Genomic DNA, 19559 nt, shown 5'->3' on the forward strand with positions numbered 1-19559 from the left:
TTCCTTCTTTCAGAAATGGTAAATTGTGATTTTTTTTTCTTTTAAAAATATTGTTTTGGAAATTTTTCCCTTATTATTCACAAAATGTTGTCCTTTTTCTTTATTTTATACAATTTTACCTTTTTTATATTTTTAGAATTAAATAATTTAAATCATTATTTTCAGTTTTAGTATTTCAGACAATTTTATTCTGATTAACCTGACAGAAGTTGTGAAGGAAGAAAATTTTAATGTCATTTGCTTACAAATTAATATTTCTGCTTCTATTTCATTCTTCCATTCATATATTCATTCATTCAATAAATCAAATGGAAATATTCCTTTAAAAAATGCTGAAATCAGTTGCATCGGAGGGTTTACAGTATTCTTATAGTACCTTAATACGCATTATCCATTTTAATATTTCTTTGCTTTTTTGGTGTGTATTAATTTTCTTACTAAATTAAGTGAATAAATAATTTGTAAAGTAATTATTAAGGTTTAGATATATATCTAATCCAATTTAATAATTAAGTGATTATACTCAGTTTTTAAAAATTGAGTAAAATATATATATGCATTTATTTTGATTTTCGAATAAATAATCACTTTATGATTCAAATATTTATTAGTGAATTATTTCAGTTGCATTGGGAATATAAGGATGTTTACAACTTTAAAAAAGTATGTAAAATGTTAGCATGGCTCCTTTATATATATATATATTAATAGGTTGCTCCAGATATGAAATACATTCAAACAGTTATTTCATTTCAAATTGGCGAAGAAACTTTTACTTGTTCTGGGAAGACATTGGTGGATCCTGGTTACACTAAAGTAATGAGTTGGCAAGCATTAAGTGTGGAAGAAACGCTGCCTGATTTGAAAAAGGAAGATGCACTCACCGTATCGGAAGTGAGAAATTTTGCTATAACAACTTTTTGAATTAAGTGATTTAACATTTTTATCTATTCAAAATTGCCTAAATAAAAGACAAACATAGAAAAAAAATCAAATGCAAGAATGGCAAAATATTATTTATTTTATTTGTGTTTGAATAAATTGAATATTGTATTAATATATTGGTTGTTTCAGATCTTATGAGGCAAATTTGAAGAGCTGATGAATAAACATTTTTTATTTAGGAACATATGTGTTGAAACAGACATGCAAAAAATACACTTGGAAAAAAATTACATATTTATAGAATTATCAAAAGTACTTTTTTTTTTAAATTGTAGTTTTAAATTGTGTTCATTAGTAGTACATTTTTTGCAGCATGAAAGGAGGGGTCAGTGTATAATTTTAAATATACTCATTTCTCACAGACGCATTTTTTGTTATGTTAAAATTTGCACATAACAAATATTTATGGTTATATGTTTCTCTGGAATCCATCCAAACAGATATGCAAAGCACTCTATCAAGGCTTTTGAGTATTTTAATAGATACAATATTGAACAATTATTATAAATAAATAACTGCTATGAAAAGCTCTTATTTTTATACTGCTCCTAAGTAGTTCTATTTTCTTTCAAGCCTCTGTCCTTGTGTCTCTTATTATTATTTGTCCTTCATTAAAGTATTATTTTTATCCTTAAATTCCTACTCAACACAAAAAAATGTTTATTGTAATGTCCATCAGCATGCCTTAAAATTTGCACTATTAATTCTGGAACATAATCTATATTATTGTATCACTAATTATATTTTTGATACTTTGCATTTTTTAAGTTGGTGTTAATGAAATATTAAGAATATTCAATAAAATTATTTTCAAATTTTAATTAAAGGTTAAGTTACTTGAAAAGCAAACTTCTCCCCCTGATTATTTGACTGAAGCTGAATTGATTACTCTGATGGAGAAGCATGGTATTGGAACTGATGCATCTATTCCTGTGCACATAAATAACATATGCCAAAGAAATTATGTCACAGTAACAAGTGGACGCAAACTTGTTCCAACACCATTAGGAATAGTATTGGTGCATGGATATCATAAGGTAACATGATTTCCCTGGGGATATTTTTGAAGAGAAAAAAAAAGAGAGAGAGAGAGAGAGAGAATCAAGTTTTAAATGTGCTAGTTGATATTTTCCTTAATTTTGTAAAGAAATTTCTGCTTAAAATCATTTTTACTATATTTTATTTATAAATCTTTATGCATTTATTTATTTGTTCACTAAAAAATGAATTTGTGGAAAAATAAAAAATAAAATTTTGTTAAATTTATTAGTGAAATATATAAAATTTAAAAAATTAATTATTAGAATGATTTGAATGTAAATTTATTGGCATTTAACTTAATCACATTACTTGACAAGCAATTTATATCATGTTAGAATTTAATTTGTCTGATGTTGAGCCAATATTCTAAATAAATTGATTTAATAAATTAATTTATACACTTATTTCATTAACTTAATATAAAATCAGCAATTGCATTATTTTTTTAGTTATTAAAAACAGAACTTGTAGTTCACAAAAATTATTTGAGTGAAGGAAAGATGGGTCAAATTTTTAACCCTTTTTGCCTAATGGCACATATTTGTACCTTTGCATGATGGAGTTGTTTTAAATCCATCCCAAAAAGATTAATCCGATAAACTGCTGTCTTACAATGATTACAATTACTTTATAAATTTTAGGAAATTTCAATATTCAAAAGCATATTTTTAATATCAATGGAAATTCTTTTCTTCATTCTAAAATATATAAGGAGTAAAATGTTAATTGCAAAAAGTTAACATTTATTTTAACCTATTAGAAAAAAAATTACAATTTTAGATAGAAGAATTTTTCCTACTACCAACATTATAAGCAGATATTAACAGTATCTTCTGTTTGAATAATAGAAAAAAAGGAAAGGAAAATAGATCAAGTTCACTCGTTCCACATCAGTGAATTTACAATTTAAAATAGTTTAAAAACCACTTTTGTATTATGATTCTTTCAGAAACAAAAAGGTTTCTGAAAAGAAGACTATTTGACTTTAAATAATTAAAATTTGTTGAGGGAAAAAAAAAAAAGGTTCTGAACTTAGCTCTAGCATTAATGATCAATTTTGTAAATCACCAACAAATAGACTTTCATCTATTAGCATTAGACAAGGTTATTAAAACACAGAATTTATCCCCAGTGTTTGGAATTTTGAAATTTCCTAAAATTTATAAAGTAATTGTAACCACTGTAAGACAGTGATTTATCAGATTAACCTTTTCGGGATGGGTTTGAAGCAACTCCATGCAAGGGTACAAATATGTGCCACTAGGCACAAAAGAGTTAAAAATCGAGTAAAAAAAGGAGTTAAAAGAGTTGGCCACAAAAGAATCTTTCCTCCATCCAAATAATTTTTGCAAATTATAAGCTCTTGTTTTTAATAAAGACAGGCCAGATTTTTAATCCTTTTATGTCTAATGGCACATATTTGTACATATTATTTTCTATAAGCGGGGAAAAATTAAGACACTATATAATACATTATAAAAAATGTTACATGTAAACAATCCTTTTTTTTTTTTTTTTTTTTTTTACATAACTGAGACATTATGTAACTTTTCTGCATTAGCACTCACCAGGCAGAGCAGGTTTAAAGCGACTTATCTACACATAACTTAAATGTCTATTACAATTTAATATTTAAGAATACATCGTTAAGGAGATATGAATATCAAATTTTGTTAAGGTGGAGTAGTAATGTATGTTTACACTTGTTTTTTAATAATTGCTAATTTACTTTTAAAACGTTGATGAGAGAGATAATTGTTGAAAATTATTTTTCAAAGATAATATTTCAGGTAGTATAAATGTATTGATTTCAAGTGAACAAGAAAGTGTTTAATCTGAACAGTTATTTTCTTAAAAAATTATTTTTCCTAAAATAATCAAGAGTATGTTTTTTTTATCCTACATATGTTTTTTTTTTTTTTTCCTTTTTTTTTCATAATGTTTCACAAGAATGCTATAGAATTTTCTTATATATTTCACCTAATTAACAATATTTTAATAAAAGTCATAATATTTTAGATTGATCCGGATTTAGTTTTACCTAACATGAGGTCAGCTGTTGAAAAGCAGTTGAATTTGATTGCTTTGGGAAAAGAAAATTTCGAATCTGTTCTTCAGCATACTTTGACAGTTTTTCGCTTGAAATTTCAATATTTTGTCTTGAATATTGCTGGAATGGATGAATTATTTGAAGCCTCTTTCAGTCCCCTTTCAGAGAGTGGAAAACCATTATCAAGGTATTATAGATTATTTATGGCATTTAATGTCCAGCATATCCATTTGTTTACATCTTAATTTTAATGAAAGACTCAAAATTGTTGCTGAATTTAAAATAATTTGGTTATTTTGATGATATTATTATGTTTATACTTAATGCAAAATTAAAGTCATTAATTCTGGTATTTGTCTGCTTATATGTTGGTTCCAAATCTACAATGCTTTGATACTAGTATTTTGCTGTGATTTTTAATTATGTCACAATTCAAACGTAATTGATAGTGTTATGTTATATAATGTGATAAAAATTACCTTCTTGGTTCTTAAAATCGCCATTCTTTTTTATATGAAATGTGTGATGCAATTGTATAGATGAATAGTTGGATATTAAATTTTTTACATTAGAAATAAAAATTAATTTTTTTTAACAGTATTTTACCAAAAATTGATTTTTATAAACCTGCAAACTTTGTGATATATCATTATTATTTTTTATGAAATAATTTAAAGATAAAGTAAAAGTGTTATCTGGAACAATACTTGAATAACATTATAAATTATTTAAAAATTAAAGTTATATTTATGTTAATTTATCATTAAAAAGTATAGCATTTTTGGGGGGTTGTTGCTTAATGAATTAGCATTTTATGTATCATGTATTGTATTGATATATGATACATATATATTTTGTGGGATTTTGTATCATGTATTATATTTTCATTTAAAATGCAGCATAAATTAAGTTGGGCCTTTTTGTTGTAATCTCTAAGAATCACATGATATTATTAAAATCCAGTCAATAATTTTTAATGAATGTTAATTTCATATTTCATTTTTATTTGTTTACTCATTTTTTTGTTATTATATTTGAAATATTGCACCATGAAGTCAGCTATCATTAACTTGGTATTGCCCATACAAGTAAGTATTTTTTTAAAAATAATATGAAGGAGAAGTTGCATGATTTAAAGAATATAATGCAAGCATGAAAGCTTTATTTGCTTTAGAATTAAAAGAATTCTCATTTAATCAATAACTTCTAAAATTCTGAATGTTTTTCCTTGATCAAGAATCATATTACAGATATATAATTTGCCTAGTATGAGAATTAGATCTGACATATATTATTAGATCTGAGGCTTTATAAACCATTTTTTCTTCTTCACTTTTTGTGGGATTTAATAAAAAGAAATTCACCTGTGTTAGAGAAAAACTGTAAATGAAAGAATATTTTCTACCATAACTTTTATGTTTTTGTCATTCTATAATTTTTGTTTTATTTTTTACAAATGCTCAGAAGATTGACTATGAGGCTATTAGATCTCTAGCCTTCCAATATTTTTGAACCTTACAGTTTAATACCACAAGTGCAAAGCAGGAATCAAGATTATAGCATCAAAAATTTGATGTCTGCACTGAGGACATAAGGTAGAGTCACAAAGCCTTACTTTTAGGAAAATCTGGGATCAACTGTATATCCTCAAGCAGTGAGGCGCATGGCTTGCTGGTAGAGTCGCACAGTGCTCTCTGCTTTATCTTGAGACATATCTTCTTTTTATCAGGAGTTTGACTGAATGAAATGAGAGGATTTTCAAAAGTTCTGGAGGACTCTTGCACCTAGTCCCCCCCCCTCCTTTTTCAGTAAAATGTCAGACACAAGGAAGGAGGCAAAGCCTTAGCAGATTTAATGTTAACCAGGATGCACTGTGTGGAGACCTGCTACATGACACCCCATTAACTATAAAATAAACAGGTTTCAACTTCAATAACTTTAATTACAAACTTAAATCCCAATGTCATATTTATATATATTGCAAAATTGTGATCCATCAGGATTTTGTCATTTGATTGCATCTAAAGCCCATGAGGCATCAGGCTATACTTACCATGTTGACACAGATGAATAAAAAATTATATTATTACTTGATTTATTTATTGGTAGTTAGCAGTTTGAAAAGTGCTTTTTATTTATGGAAAACAAAAATGAAATTACTTACTCAAATATTCATGCAACATTTATAACTTTTTCATGAATAAAGCTACATTTCGTTGTATGATTACAGATGATGCTATTTTCTTTTATGCTTATTTGTACTTCTTTTTCATTATAATTTTTATAGTATCTTATTTCCTTGTAGATAGACAAATTAATGCATAGGCTAATAATGCTTAGCATCAAATTTTTTCTAATTATATCCTATTGTGTCAGATAGTTTTTATTAGTAATACCTGCATTGTGTTTTCTCTCGTATTGTTATTAATTTCTTTGATTTCAGTTGAAATCTGCTAATTTTTTTTATTGCACCCTTCTATAATTATTTTGTTCTGTTATTCCAATGGGATTACATGCTCTTATTTAATGGACTTTTATTGCAGTGTTATAATTATTTTTAGAAAGATTTTCCTAATCATAATTTTTACAAGATTTTGCTTTTTTACAGCCAATGGCAAAATTTTTGTTTTCTAAATATTTTGTAGCATTCTATATTATGAGACTTCCCTTTTAATAAACTTTACAATTTAATTTTACATATCACTAAATGCCAGCACATTAATAATTTATTTTAAATTTTTATAACTGTGTGGAAATATTTTATCATATATTTTTGTTAATGCAATCCTTTATTTTTATTGATGATTGTGCACTTATAACGGTATTATTTAAGCAGTATTCACAATATAATAATGAAGTGAGCATAATGAAATAAATTAAAATATGGGCAATTATACTTGACAAAGTATTAATAGTATTCTAATATTATATAATTAATAGAAATCTGCATAAAAAGTTATTCTGTAATTAGACTAATAATATTTTTTCACGTTTTCCTTTTTGTTCCCCTCATCTCTGCAATCTTAGGTAATTTATCTGTTTAGAAATCTGCCACTGGCCATTGCAAACTTACATTTTATTAATTTTAATTTAATATGATTATTTTGAATTTATAGCTGTTTTTTTATATAAAATTACAATTTATAATGCAGTAACTCTTTGTGTCTTGTCAAGCTATAAGCTGAGTTACAAATTATAGAAAAATTTTGAGAGCATATTTTATTTATTCAGATTAAAGTTGAAAAAAATTACTTTTCATAGTTATTAAATTTCAGGTTTTGAATTTTAGAAAACTGAAATTAACTCATAATTAAGTACAAATTAAATTAAATGTTTTAAACTTTTGATTTAAAGAAGATAGGCTAATTAAAAAAGATTTAGAGTCATTATGAGATTTATTAAAATGAATTTAATATTGTGATATATCACAAAGTGTGCATTTTTTATTGTTGTTATTTTTGGAAATTGGATATCATCTAAATTTATGAATGAGTGTAATTGGATTTCATAATAACAAGATCTGATAAAAATCCATCAAATTTGAATTTGAAATTTGTTTAGTCCTTTTAACCTCTTATTATTTTTTTTATAAGAGCAATATACTTTGTAGCATAAGCACCATTATTTCAAAGGTATGAAAAAGACCAGTGATTTAATTGAAATGCCAATAAGTTGTTTCAATAAATCAGTGAAAACAGTTTATACACTGATGTTGAGTAATGTATGCTTTAAAAAATGATATTTATTCAAAATATGCTATTTTAGATGTGGGAAATGTCGCCGATATATGAAACTCATTGCAACTAAGCCTTGTCGATTGCATTGTCCGACATGCGATGAAACATTTACTGTTCCCCAAAGTGGAAATATCAGAATCTACAAGGAACTTAAATGCCCATTGGATGATTTTGAATTATTGTACTATACTGCTGGTGTAAAAGGAAAGGTATAAGAATGATTTTAATTAAAATCCTGTGAATCTATGATATATCCAAGTGTTTTTATTTATAAATGAATTGTATTTTCCTAAGATTCAATGTAAAACTCTTATAATTTTATTTTAATACATCAAAATATTCTTTAAATTGTTTAATGCTTTATCTTTTTTTAGTATCTCATCTGTACACATTTTTTTTGTGTGTGTGTGTGGTATTTGTGTTTAACTTGCTGATTAATGAATTTGCTTTGCTCACTTGCTAATTGCATTAATTTTTTTAAAAAGAGAATCTTGCTTATTGAGTTCTGTCATTTGATATTTGGAGAATTATGGGTACAAAAAGTTTTAAAGGGAAAAAGTTTTTATAGCTATATTGCAGTTGAATTTAAATGGCAAATAAATATAGATATTGTCCTTGTTTTCAATTGCCAATAAAATAAGCTAAGTCTGAAATTTTCATTGTAATTTTGTCCTTGTTTTCATTTAAAAAAAGAAAGAAGAATGCATATGTTTTAAGTTTATTGAGTTTTCATAATATTAATAAATAAATTATTTATGTTAATATTTTTCTTAAGTCATTTATTATTGTTATTCTTCCTTTTTTTTATTGTTATTATTGCTTCTTCACATTTTAACTCTATATTTTCCAAAATCTACAACTGTTTATTGATAACTTCTGAATGAAAAAAGATTCTCAATATTACTATTAAGCATATATAATTTATGTATTCATTCTATATGCCACAATCTATGTTTCTATAAATATGTTAGCCATGTAGTTTGATGGTAGATTTTTGAGCCATGTAGTTTGATGGTTAGCCATGTTTTTTCATGAATCTCTTATAAGAAGAAAATTTAAGTTATAAGAGCAGTTAAAGCATTGTTAAATGGTCTGCTGTTTATTTATTTGGTATATTTAATTTCATGTTTTTTTTTTTTTTTTGTAGAGTTACACTTTTTGTCCATATTGCTACAACAATCCTCCATTTCGAGACATGCGAAAATTGTTTGGTTGTAACTCTTGTACCCATCCTACCTGTCCTCACTCTCTTCAGAGTAATGGTGTTTCCAATTGTTCTATGTGTGAAGGAGGTATTCTCGTTCTTGATGCTGGATCAGCTCCCAAATGGAAACTGTGCTGTAATAGGCAAGTTTCCATTATTAAATTTAAAACATCAGCTTATTTAATTTTAATTTTAGATGAAAATAATCTTTTAAAATTTTAATTGGTATGGCATAGGATATGATTAAAATGCTATTTTTAACTATTAATTGAGCTTTTTTTTTTTTTTTTTTCAAAATTTTTATTGACAGAATTTTTAGCAAATAATTGAACAAATGTTTTCATTTTTTTTTTCTAGTGGTGAGCAAAAAATTAAAATATTTTGTTTCTTATGAAAAGAGTTAACAATTAAGGAAATTTTTGCAAACTCATATTAAAATTCTAAATTTTCTTACTCTTCATAAATTGTGAGTACTGTCTGCAAAAGTATTATGAGCAAATGATAAAAAGCAAAGACAATATTAAATTTTTCAAATTTTACTTATCTGGGAGAAGCCTTTCCAAAGTGAAGCTAAAGCCACTTTAACTGAATTTTATTCTACATTTTCAATTAGAATTGCATACCTCAGGTACTAGCATTTTATCCAATTCTAACTGTCGTACTTACAAAGCGGCTACAGTTTTTAGATATTCATATCAAATATAATTAAGTAATGATCAAGTGAAATGATTGATTCAAATAGTAACATATTGGACTGAAATATTTTGAAATAAAAATATTTGTTAGTATTTTTCGATGAATCTGCTACATATGTAGGAAAACGTTTTAAAACTTTTAGCAAGTATAAAATATTATTAAAAGCTTTGATTATGAAAGTAAACAGTAAGTTATATAATCAATACCTTATTTAAAGATACTGTATTCCCTTATATAGTAAGTAACTTTCTTGTTACTTATTGTATATTCAGTTTTAAAATTTTAACTATATTCTTTTTTATTCTTTTATTATCATGTTAGACAATATCAATCTTGAAATGTAATCTGATTCAAATTTTAAAAAATTATTAATTATAAACTTTTAGACTTTTTTCATGATTACTCTTTAAAAATTTTCTTGATAAATACAAAACATTAGGAAGCTTCTTAAAATTAATCATACATTGATTACAAATTAGTAAAAATTTTAAGAGTTTTGAGATACTCATTGACAATTTTAGTTTTTAATCCAGAAAATGACTCTAAGATTAGAATTTTTATGTTGCATATTTTATATTTTAAAACATCAAAAGATGCTTTTGTGTAAATAATGTGTTGAAGAGATTAATTATGAATTCTGTTTTGTTTGTTTCTTGTTACTATTAAATTTCTCATCTCATAATCATCTTTCGAATTTAATCATATATTTGATTGCATTTATATTATTTTTTGTATTAAAAGCATTTTGATTTTTTTTTTTTTTTTTTTACTACTTTAAATATTGTGTACTTATTTCTTTGTTCAGTTTGCAAGTTTTTTACTGTGTATAGTTTTTTTTATTAAACTGGCCATTTGGAAATTGACCATTAACCTTCCCACTTAAATAAAATATCTGGCCATTTTGATTAAAATGACCGTAAAATGGGAAGTCATTAACTTTTAATATTTGTTATAATTATATTTGTTAAATATTTGTTATTAATTATTATTTTTTAAATAAATGAAATTTTTTTCACTAAATTTAATAATTAAAATCACTTTTTAATCTTTTCATTAACTCCTTGGGTACATTTGAGGGCATTTGCTATAAATTCATAATATAATTGTTTTGCCTAAATTATGGATGACAAGTTTAATTCATCATTCAAAATTACAAAAACCTACTGTCTTTATATTGTTATGAATCTGATACTATTTACTTGCCACATTTAAGATATTTCTAGAAAGAAAGAGTTACAAGGATTCTTAACAGATTCAAGTTAATGAAGAAATAAGAGACATTCTTTCCCAGATAATTGAAAATGAGAGACATGCCACTATTTGCATGAATAAGTCTGAAAAAAATGTTATGTAAATAATTAATAGTCATTGTAAATTTTTAAAAAATACTGCCATCACTGCTGCAACGAACAGCAATTTCTTATTTGAATTAATCATGTACCTATGGGATGACTTTTGAATTTTAAAGAACATGTAAGCTACATAACTTGCTGTATCATAACCTTCATGCAATGTAATACATCTTTGAAATACAGCATCGTAAATGCCGATACCATCTCTAGAAACTATGTATTGAGAGCTGCAAACATTACTCGAATGCTGAGAAAAAGTTTGAACTGGAATTAATGTTCCTGATTTATAATCTTTCCTTTATATTCCATTGCCTCCTGTTAAAAACATGCAGAAGGCCATAATCTGTCTCCATCTAGTAACAAAAGATAACTATTCACTTTCATAATTTCATTTACTTTCCTGTAATAAATACAGATTCGTGTTGGTCAATCTTTTTTAGCAAGCACAGTTGTTGAAGATTGTTTGATTTTCCATTACCAAATGCTGATCTTCTTTGAATGCCGTTTGATTAGATAATGATCATCTGCATTAATTTCATGTTATGTCATATTACAACCACTAACTTTAGAATCACAAATAAAAAGCAATATAAGAAATTCTTTAAATAATTTTCACATTGCTTTCCACAGCTTTACGTAATTCTTTAAATCTATTATGAGATTATGTGCTTCAGACATTTCTTGAGGATATGTGATATTATCCACTATTGACTTACACGCCATAATAACAAGCTTCTTAGTTTGCAATCTTGGATTTATTGTCCAAAATTCGGAACACAAACAGGAATGGTATCCCTTCTCAAATTAATGAGTTTTCCCACCACAAGGACATTATTTTGGTAGAATTGGGCCGGAAAATCTGTTAAAGCTGTTAAGATAACCTTTGGATAAGACATTCTGATCTTACTGGTTATATAATCCTCTTCTTTGAAATTACAGATCATTCTTTAAATTCCCTGCATAATAATTGAAAATAAAAGGATTATGTTTGTATCTCACTCTTTCCTAGGTCTGAAATAAAGTTAAATTTTGGAAAAAAATCTAGTGCAAAATACATGAATTGGAAATAAGAACTACAAAGATCTTGCTATATATAATTATTACTATATGATCCTTCTATCCTCATTTATTTACCTACTATATCAACTGCATGGATCCATAAAACTTTTTGCTGAAATTTTCTGGGTCCATATTGAAATGATGCATTAAGTTTCTCTTATATATATATATATATATATATATATATATATATATATATATATATATATATATATATATAAAAAATATTTCCTTCTCCCACCAGTGGCAGTCTAAAGAAATATGAGTTGCAGTAAATTAGTTGTGCTTTTAATTATTTGGTCAAGAGCCACTCTTTTTCCTTTATTAGCTCCAGTTAGTCCTTTAACATGATAAGAAAACAATATTACAGATTTGTAACCCAAATACTGATATTGTTTCCTTGTCTCTTTAGTGTTATCATTGAAAAGACAAATTTACAGATCTGTAGTAATATACAATTTTGTGCATCAGCAAATTAATTCTGCTGCAAATGCAATTTTTTTTTTCAAATAAATCAGTAGCAAAGAATTAATATACAGTCTAAATATATCAAATTTTAGATGTGACAACATCATTCGCCTTTTTGAGGATGCTACAAAAATCAGTGTTGATGAAGATACATGCAAAGATTGTGGAAGTCAACTGGTGACTGCAGAGTACAAAAAGGTAACTAAGTGTTCTGGATTTTTATTGTGTAATTATTTACTTTTGGTGATCAACTGGTTTCTCATTTTATTAGTAGCAATGATTCGACACGATGAAATTTGAGTTTTACATGTTGCTTAAAATATTATTGGATTTCTTATTACTAATTTTGGAAATAGTTTTTGGCAATATAGTATCAAATTAAAATCTTTATCAAAACAAACTTACTTCTAAAAGAATAATATATACTACTATTAATTACTATAAATCAAGTGAAAATTTGAATTTTAATGGTTTTAAAATTATTATTTTTTATATAAAACAGCTCCAAAATACCAAACAAAATTATCAATGCTGTATCCTAAATCAATCAGTAAATTAAATATAAAATGGACAGAACAGTAAATGAATGCAGCTCATTTTCTCTCTTATCAAAAGTAAATTTGAACCTCTTTCTCTATTATTATGGAAGCAATTCGAATTGCATCTTAATTTGAAGTAGAATAGTAGTAGCATAAAAAATTGAAGTAGCATAAAAAATTATGAAAAATATTTTTAAAAATAAACAAATGTTTGGATTCATGAAGGTCATTAAAAAAATAATCACGTGTAAGTAGCAAACACATAAATTTTTACATTTACAAAAGAAAATTTATTTGCTTGGTATTATTCATTAAAAATTTAAATCAATTAAAAAAAACTGTTTTGTGAATTCTGGTTTTATTTCTTTAGAGCCGGCCTCACTTGCCTGTTGTCTGTATCAATATTATCTGGGAGAAAAGAAATATGCTTAAAAAAATGGGAAGAAATTAAAAGCATAACTTTAATTAATATTATTTCATTGATGATTATTGAAATTCATATAAAATTATGCACTAATTAAATGTCTTTCATTGATGATTATTGAAATTCATATAAAATTATGCACTAATTAAATGTCTTTCATTTGGTTGTTGAATATTTTCAATCCATGCCTTTCTCAAATCGTTAAGCTTATTGGGGAAAGAGGAGCAAGAGTGAGTATCTTAATTTTCAGATACCCTGATCATTAGTTTTTCCATTTATTGAATGTCTTTCCATGACTCAACCTTGGTGGTTTAGGTTTATTTACTACTGATGTGTTTGCAATTTATGTTAAAGATCTGAATTGTTATGAACGAATCTCCCTTCTTATTTTGCAGGTTGCTATCATCTTGAAAGGCTGATTAGAATGAATTTAACTTCCGCCATTTTTTTAAAAATTATTATTCTGCAATTTGAAACATAAGAAACAAATTTCATACTAAGCCATCCATTTTTTATATAAGCTTAAAAAAGACAAGGTCTCACCCTACTAATAATCTTTTGGTAAGGTGTGGTCTTTGTCATCTTTTTGAATAGAGAAAATTTAATTTTCCTATATTTTTACTTTGACAGGTTCAAACCAGAGAATCAAATTTTATGTTATTTTTTATATGTCTTTGAATGATTCTACCTAGAAAGAATTTGAATAGATTTTTCCCTTCAGTAATTTTAGTCAGTCAATAAGAAATGTGATAATTTATATATAGCCCAAGTTATTTGAAAGTGGTGGTGGCCAACCAACTGGGAAACGTCAGGGAATTTCGATATGTCAATCAGGGAAAAGCCGGAGATATTTATTTTTAAACTGGATTTTTTTTTTTTTTTTTTTTTTTTTGTAGCAGTAATTCTTATCAAACTTAACAATTTCACAGAGACTATTCACATTTCCGTGCATGCATCAAGTGGTGGAAGATTTAAATTTCTGAGAAATTGAAATTTCAACATTTTAGTGTCACAGCATTTTAAAAGTTCCTTTCAATTCTGAAAAACTATCTTGCATTTAAGTTATAATGGGTTCTTATCTAAATTGTGCTGGCTTCTATTTTTTTTGTTAATTAACCAGTTTATTATTTGTTTTACTTTTACATTGTATATGCTTATCTAAAAAATTAACTCCTTCATGGGAGTTAACATTTGGAACTATAGTTGAAAAGAAAGTTTAACCAACATATCTAATTTATAGCATATAATTTCTCCATAAGTTTTTTTTTTTTTCTGAAAGTTTTTTTTATATAAAGCATATAATTTTTCTGAATTTCTGAAAAGTTTATATTTTTTGATATCGACATAATTAGAAAAAAGGTTTTGCTCACTATAGAGAAAGGTGCCTAAGGCCCAGTTCCCTTATTCTTGAGATTTTAAGCTTTCATTGTATTCTTTTACTTAAAATTTATATATGTATATGAGAAAATCAAAAATATATGCATTATGAAATTTTAATTAAAATTAAAATTTATTTCTGAAAATAAACTAAAAAATTATAGATTATTTCTAAATGAAAATAAAAATGGTACAATTATATTTCGAGAGCACTAATGCTGCTACTACTAAAACACAGATGAACTTAACCAAAACAGTAAAAATACCAAGTCAATATTAGCAAAAAGAATAAATATAGAATCAAAAAGGAAGAAATTAAGAATCCGGCCTGAAGACTTTCTCAAGGGTCACCCTCGGGCAGGGATTCAAACAAGGAATTTTTTTTCTGTAATGGGTCTGACTTTGTCTAACAATATTGACCCCTTGTTACCTGAAAATCCGGTGAAATTGTGGCCTTAGAGATAAACCACTTTTTACAGAAATAAAACAACAAATTACAATCTACAATTTAAGCGAAAATTATAATAACATAGCATAAACTATAAAAGAACTCAGAACCAATTATAGAAACAAAAAGGAAAGAACATGCAGGGTCCGACTTAGCCTAATTGGGGTCTGGAGCAAAAACTTTTTTGGAGCCCAATTCTGCTTCACCACTTCAGTAATGAAGAACCGAACTTTATAGAAGTATTTAATTCATTATAAATATATAGCAAGAAAATTCACTAGAACCTAAAATAGCTATAAAGCCCCCCCCCCTGCAATAGTCAGATGAAATATTGTTCTGTTCATTTTGTTGATTTTCTGACAAGTCTGTTTATTTTTATTTGTTCTAGAATATTTTGTTTAAAAAAAGTTCATTAAAGAAGGAAACGTAAAATAAACTTTCTATTTGATTTGAGGGCTCCCTCTGATATGAGGGCCCGTGACAACTGCCCCATATGCCCCTGTCTTAGTCGGGCTCTGCATACTAGTAGACTGCGTATCTCTACAAAAAAAGGCTTTTATCATGTTTCCCGCATCCTTACTGCATAAAAACGCCTCGTCATTCAAAGCAATAAACAATTGGTAGGTTTCAGCACCATCTATTGAGTTAGTTGACATGTTACCGAAATCTATTTTCAGCCATGCTAAAAGATTAGGAAGAAGTCAATTTTTCTCTTATTAGAACTTCTATATTGCAATAGTTTCTGGGAAATTTATTAGCAGTTAAGTTTTTAATGCGATTGTTTATTGCTTCAATATTAGTAATTTTGTTATTACAAATTCTTATAATCCTATTAAATTGTGAGTAAATTAAAGTTTTGAAAATTTTAGAGTTTAGATTAGAATGGTAATTATTAAGCGTAATTATTTTAAAGTTGAATTCATCCCTTTTATTGTAGATACCAACTAATGTTTTACCATTAGAAATTTCGATTTTTAGGTAGGTATTAGGTTTCGATTTTTAGGTTGAATCCAGATAGGTAGCTTGAAGTTGATTTTTGCTTGCTTCAGTTTGCACTAAATCTTTTGGATAACAATTAGTAACAATATTACTGTTATCTAAGTTCAAGAAAAGCAAGTCATAGATATATTTCCAACCATTTATTAAATTGTCTTTAATTATTTTTTTCTCATAGTAATGTAGGAAAATATTGGCTAATGCACTTGAGAAAGCTGTTCCCATTGGAATGCCTTTTACTTGATTATAAATTTTAATTCCATTAAAAATGTAATTTTTTGTAATATGAAATTTACATAATTCTAACCAGTTATTTTTTTGTAATAATATCTTCATTTAAATATGCGTCATATATATCATTTCATAATATTTTTATTTATTAATTTTCAAAATCATACATATTAAGTTTATTAATGTTGTTATTTTTTATAAAATCCAAAACTTCTTTGTTACTATTAATTATAAAGATATCTTCATCTTTAATTTTACTCAAGATAATTTTCAAGTATTTAAAGAAATGTTTTTCTGTATAATAATTATAACTTCCAGTGCTACAAGTCACGAATCTAAATTTTAATGATTTTTTATGAAATTTTATTGTTGGGAACAAATAAGGATAGTTTAAACAGCAAGTCTTAATTTTAGTTTTTTTCATGAAAGGTAACATATAATTTAGGTATTAATATTCAAAGTTATTGTAGACCAAATGTATGTTACCTATTATTATAATTCTCAAATAATTTATTGTAACTAAATAAATCTTTTACTAGAATTAATTTTTCCCCTTTGGAGATCTTTTTGTTGAATTATGAAGTATTGGGTGTTATTGCTAATATTTTCTTAAATTTTTTCTTCTTATTTTTAAACATTATGAGTAGGGATCTTTTATTAAATTATCCATATGAATGACTTGGAGTGAACATTATTGCTATTATTAACATTTTTTTTTTTTTTGTACATTTTTATTCAAATTTCCTGTACATCAAATCTCCCATATTCTACAATATGTTCCATAATTTAATAATACTAATAAACATAAGAAATTAATTTGTTTGTCACATTTTAGGTGTATATGCATTTCGCCTATAATTTTTTTTTAAAAAAAAGCAACATTTTTCTTATATATTTGATTCCAGTTGCAACAAAAATTAACAAAATTCATTCATTCTATCTTTTAAAAATTAGACCTTTAAACAATTTTTTATTAATGCTGTAAAAAAGAAGAAAAAATCATACAGACTGATTTTCCACTTTTTTCTGTACGTCATAGGTTAAGCATTCGGCAAATGTGCACGTGTATTTTTTTTTTTAAACTATAGTTAGTGGTCTGAAAATTAGTGCAATTTTGCTATTATTGAATTATTTAGATACAGCATTTTTATTTTGTGCTTATAAATGATTTTTTTTTTCTGCTACTAGAGTTATTGTTCAGTTCTAATTTTTATATTGATAAGCAGTATAGATAGAGAAGACCCCAATGGAAAGAAATAAATCATTTCATTCTTAAACATTCTGTCAATGTGTATTTATTTTTGTACTGCATCTTTCATAAGTTAATCTGACAAATAGTTCTGAGATATGATGTTAGCTAATAGTCTGTCTTGAAGGACATGCATCTTCTGGTATTGGTTATTTAATTTGCAAAGAAGAAAAATGCTTGCATAGTTGAAACTTATCTGAAATCCAGTAAGTAAAAATTATACTTTTTTGTTTTCTGAGAGTTTAATTTATAATTGATTTTGATTTTTAAAAAAGTAAAATAATTTTTCACATATAGTTAAGAACATATTGCGGAAAAAATAAAGAAAAGAAAATGAAGTAGCATCACTCCAAAAACAATCAGGGAAATTTGTTATAAAACCTGGAAATATCTGGGACAATCAAACAGCAAAAATGATGACCATCATGATAAATACACATATTTGTGTACATTAGTGTGTATTGAACTTTTATAATACATGTATATATTTGCCAAGTTTGGAAACTTGAAATCAAACATTATATCTGTATATAAAATCTAATTTAAACTTAATTAATTTCCTAATTTTTAGCTCAATTCAGCACATATTTTCATTCTGACATATGCTCTCATTTTCTGATCTGATTCCATTTTTTCTATTTAATTAATTCAATAGAAATGCTGTGAAAAAGCTTAAAGGTGCACTTTCACATGCTCTGAGTGAAGGGATAAAAAATGGCAAGCCTAGCACATTCTTTTAAAAGATCCTTATGATTCTCTTGACTGTGTTTCACTTGTGTAGGAAATCCCTATTAAAATCTCACAGTATATATTCGCAGGGATAAAATTTTCATGAGCTTTTCCTTTTCATGTTGTGTCGTTCTGTGTTGTGCTTCTGATTGTACAAAAAAAATTGTGCCTTCCGGGATGGAAATAAAACAAAGTAAAAAATTCAAAATGTCTTTAATATGCACGCACAAATAAAGAACTGTTATATGTTTTACTGAAGCTTTCTATTGTTGAACATTCTTTATTTACTTAAGAATTGTGTGTCATCTTTCTTGTTATTATTGTGGCAAATCAAGCACTTATACCAAGTGGCTTATAAACCTTTAGCAATGTTAAATCCAGACATTTTTATTTAATATATATTTATAAAATTCATTAAAGTATAATCTTATTTTGCAGGAAAAGACAAAATTTGGTGGCAATATAACTGAAGCTACTGGGTGCATTTTTTGTGATGCCCGATTTAGCTCTCTAGTTGATCAGCTGCAAGCCCAAAAAATGCGCAATAATCCTTCCAGAGGGAGGGGAAGAGGAAGAGGCAGGGGTAGAGGAACGAAGTCAAGAGGGAGAGGCAGAAGTAAGCCGAAAGACAAAATGGCCCAGTTAGCAGCTTATTTTGTATAATCTTTTTACCACCTTCTGTACAGTTTTTTTTTTTTTTTCTTTGTTGTGTTATTAAATTTTTTTAACATTTTGTGAGAACTTTCTTATTATATTTGTTTAAAGTTTGCTACATATTAACAAAACAAAACAACAAAAAGAAAACATTTATTATATATTTAATAAATTATTTAGTTAGAATTTTAGTATGTTAACGTTTTCACTTCAAACTGAATTTAATTGCAGTTATTTTTTTTAAAAATTGTTTCTGTTCAAATAATTAAGCATTAGACAGTTACATATCAAGTAAATATAAATGTGCTAGAATTTGTTTAAATTGTGTTATTCAATCTTCTTTTTTTTTTCTTGTATGAA

General features: G+C 26.2%; 1 protein-coding gene across 2 annotated transcripts in view; it reads left to right on the forward strand.

The window, feature by feature from the left end:
* Positions 1 to 19280, forward strand: part of LOC129981311 (DNA topoisomerase 3-beta-1-like) — a 47291-nt gene extending 28011 nt beyond the window's left edge. The window contains exons 10-17 of one of the 2 annotated variants that reach the window (XM_056092095.1): positions 712 to 894; positions 1773 to 1982; positions 4006 to 4223; positions 5092 to 5124; positions 7802 to 7982; positions 8921 to 9120; positions 12645 to 12750; positions 18984 to 19280. In XM_056092095.1, the coding sequence (XP_055948070.1) occupies positions 712 to 894; positions 1773 to 1982; positions 4006 to 4223; positions 5092 to 5124; positions 7802 to 7982; positions 8921 to 9120; positions 12645 to 12750; positions 18984 to 19208 (1356 nt within the window). In that variant the 3' untranslated portion in view covers positions 19209 to 19280. The remainder of the gene's footprint in view (positions 1 to 711; positions 895 to 1772; positions 1983 to 4005; positions 4224 to 5091; positions 5125 to 7801; positions 7983 to 8920; positions 9121 to 12644; positions 12751 to 18983) is intronic. The other variant, XM_056092096.1, reaches the window with a different exon arrangement.
* The last annotated feature ends 279 nt before the right edge of the window (positions 19281 to 19559 follow it).

This window comes from Argiope bruennichi, chromosome 8 (genome assembly GCF_947563725.1).
Source record: "Argiope bruennichi chromosome 8, qqArgBrue1.1, whole genome shotgun sequence".
Lineage (NCBI taxonomy): Eukaryota > Metazoa > Arthropoda > Arachnida > Araneae > Araneidae > Argiope > Argiope bruennichi.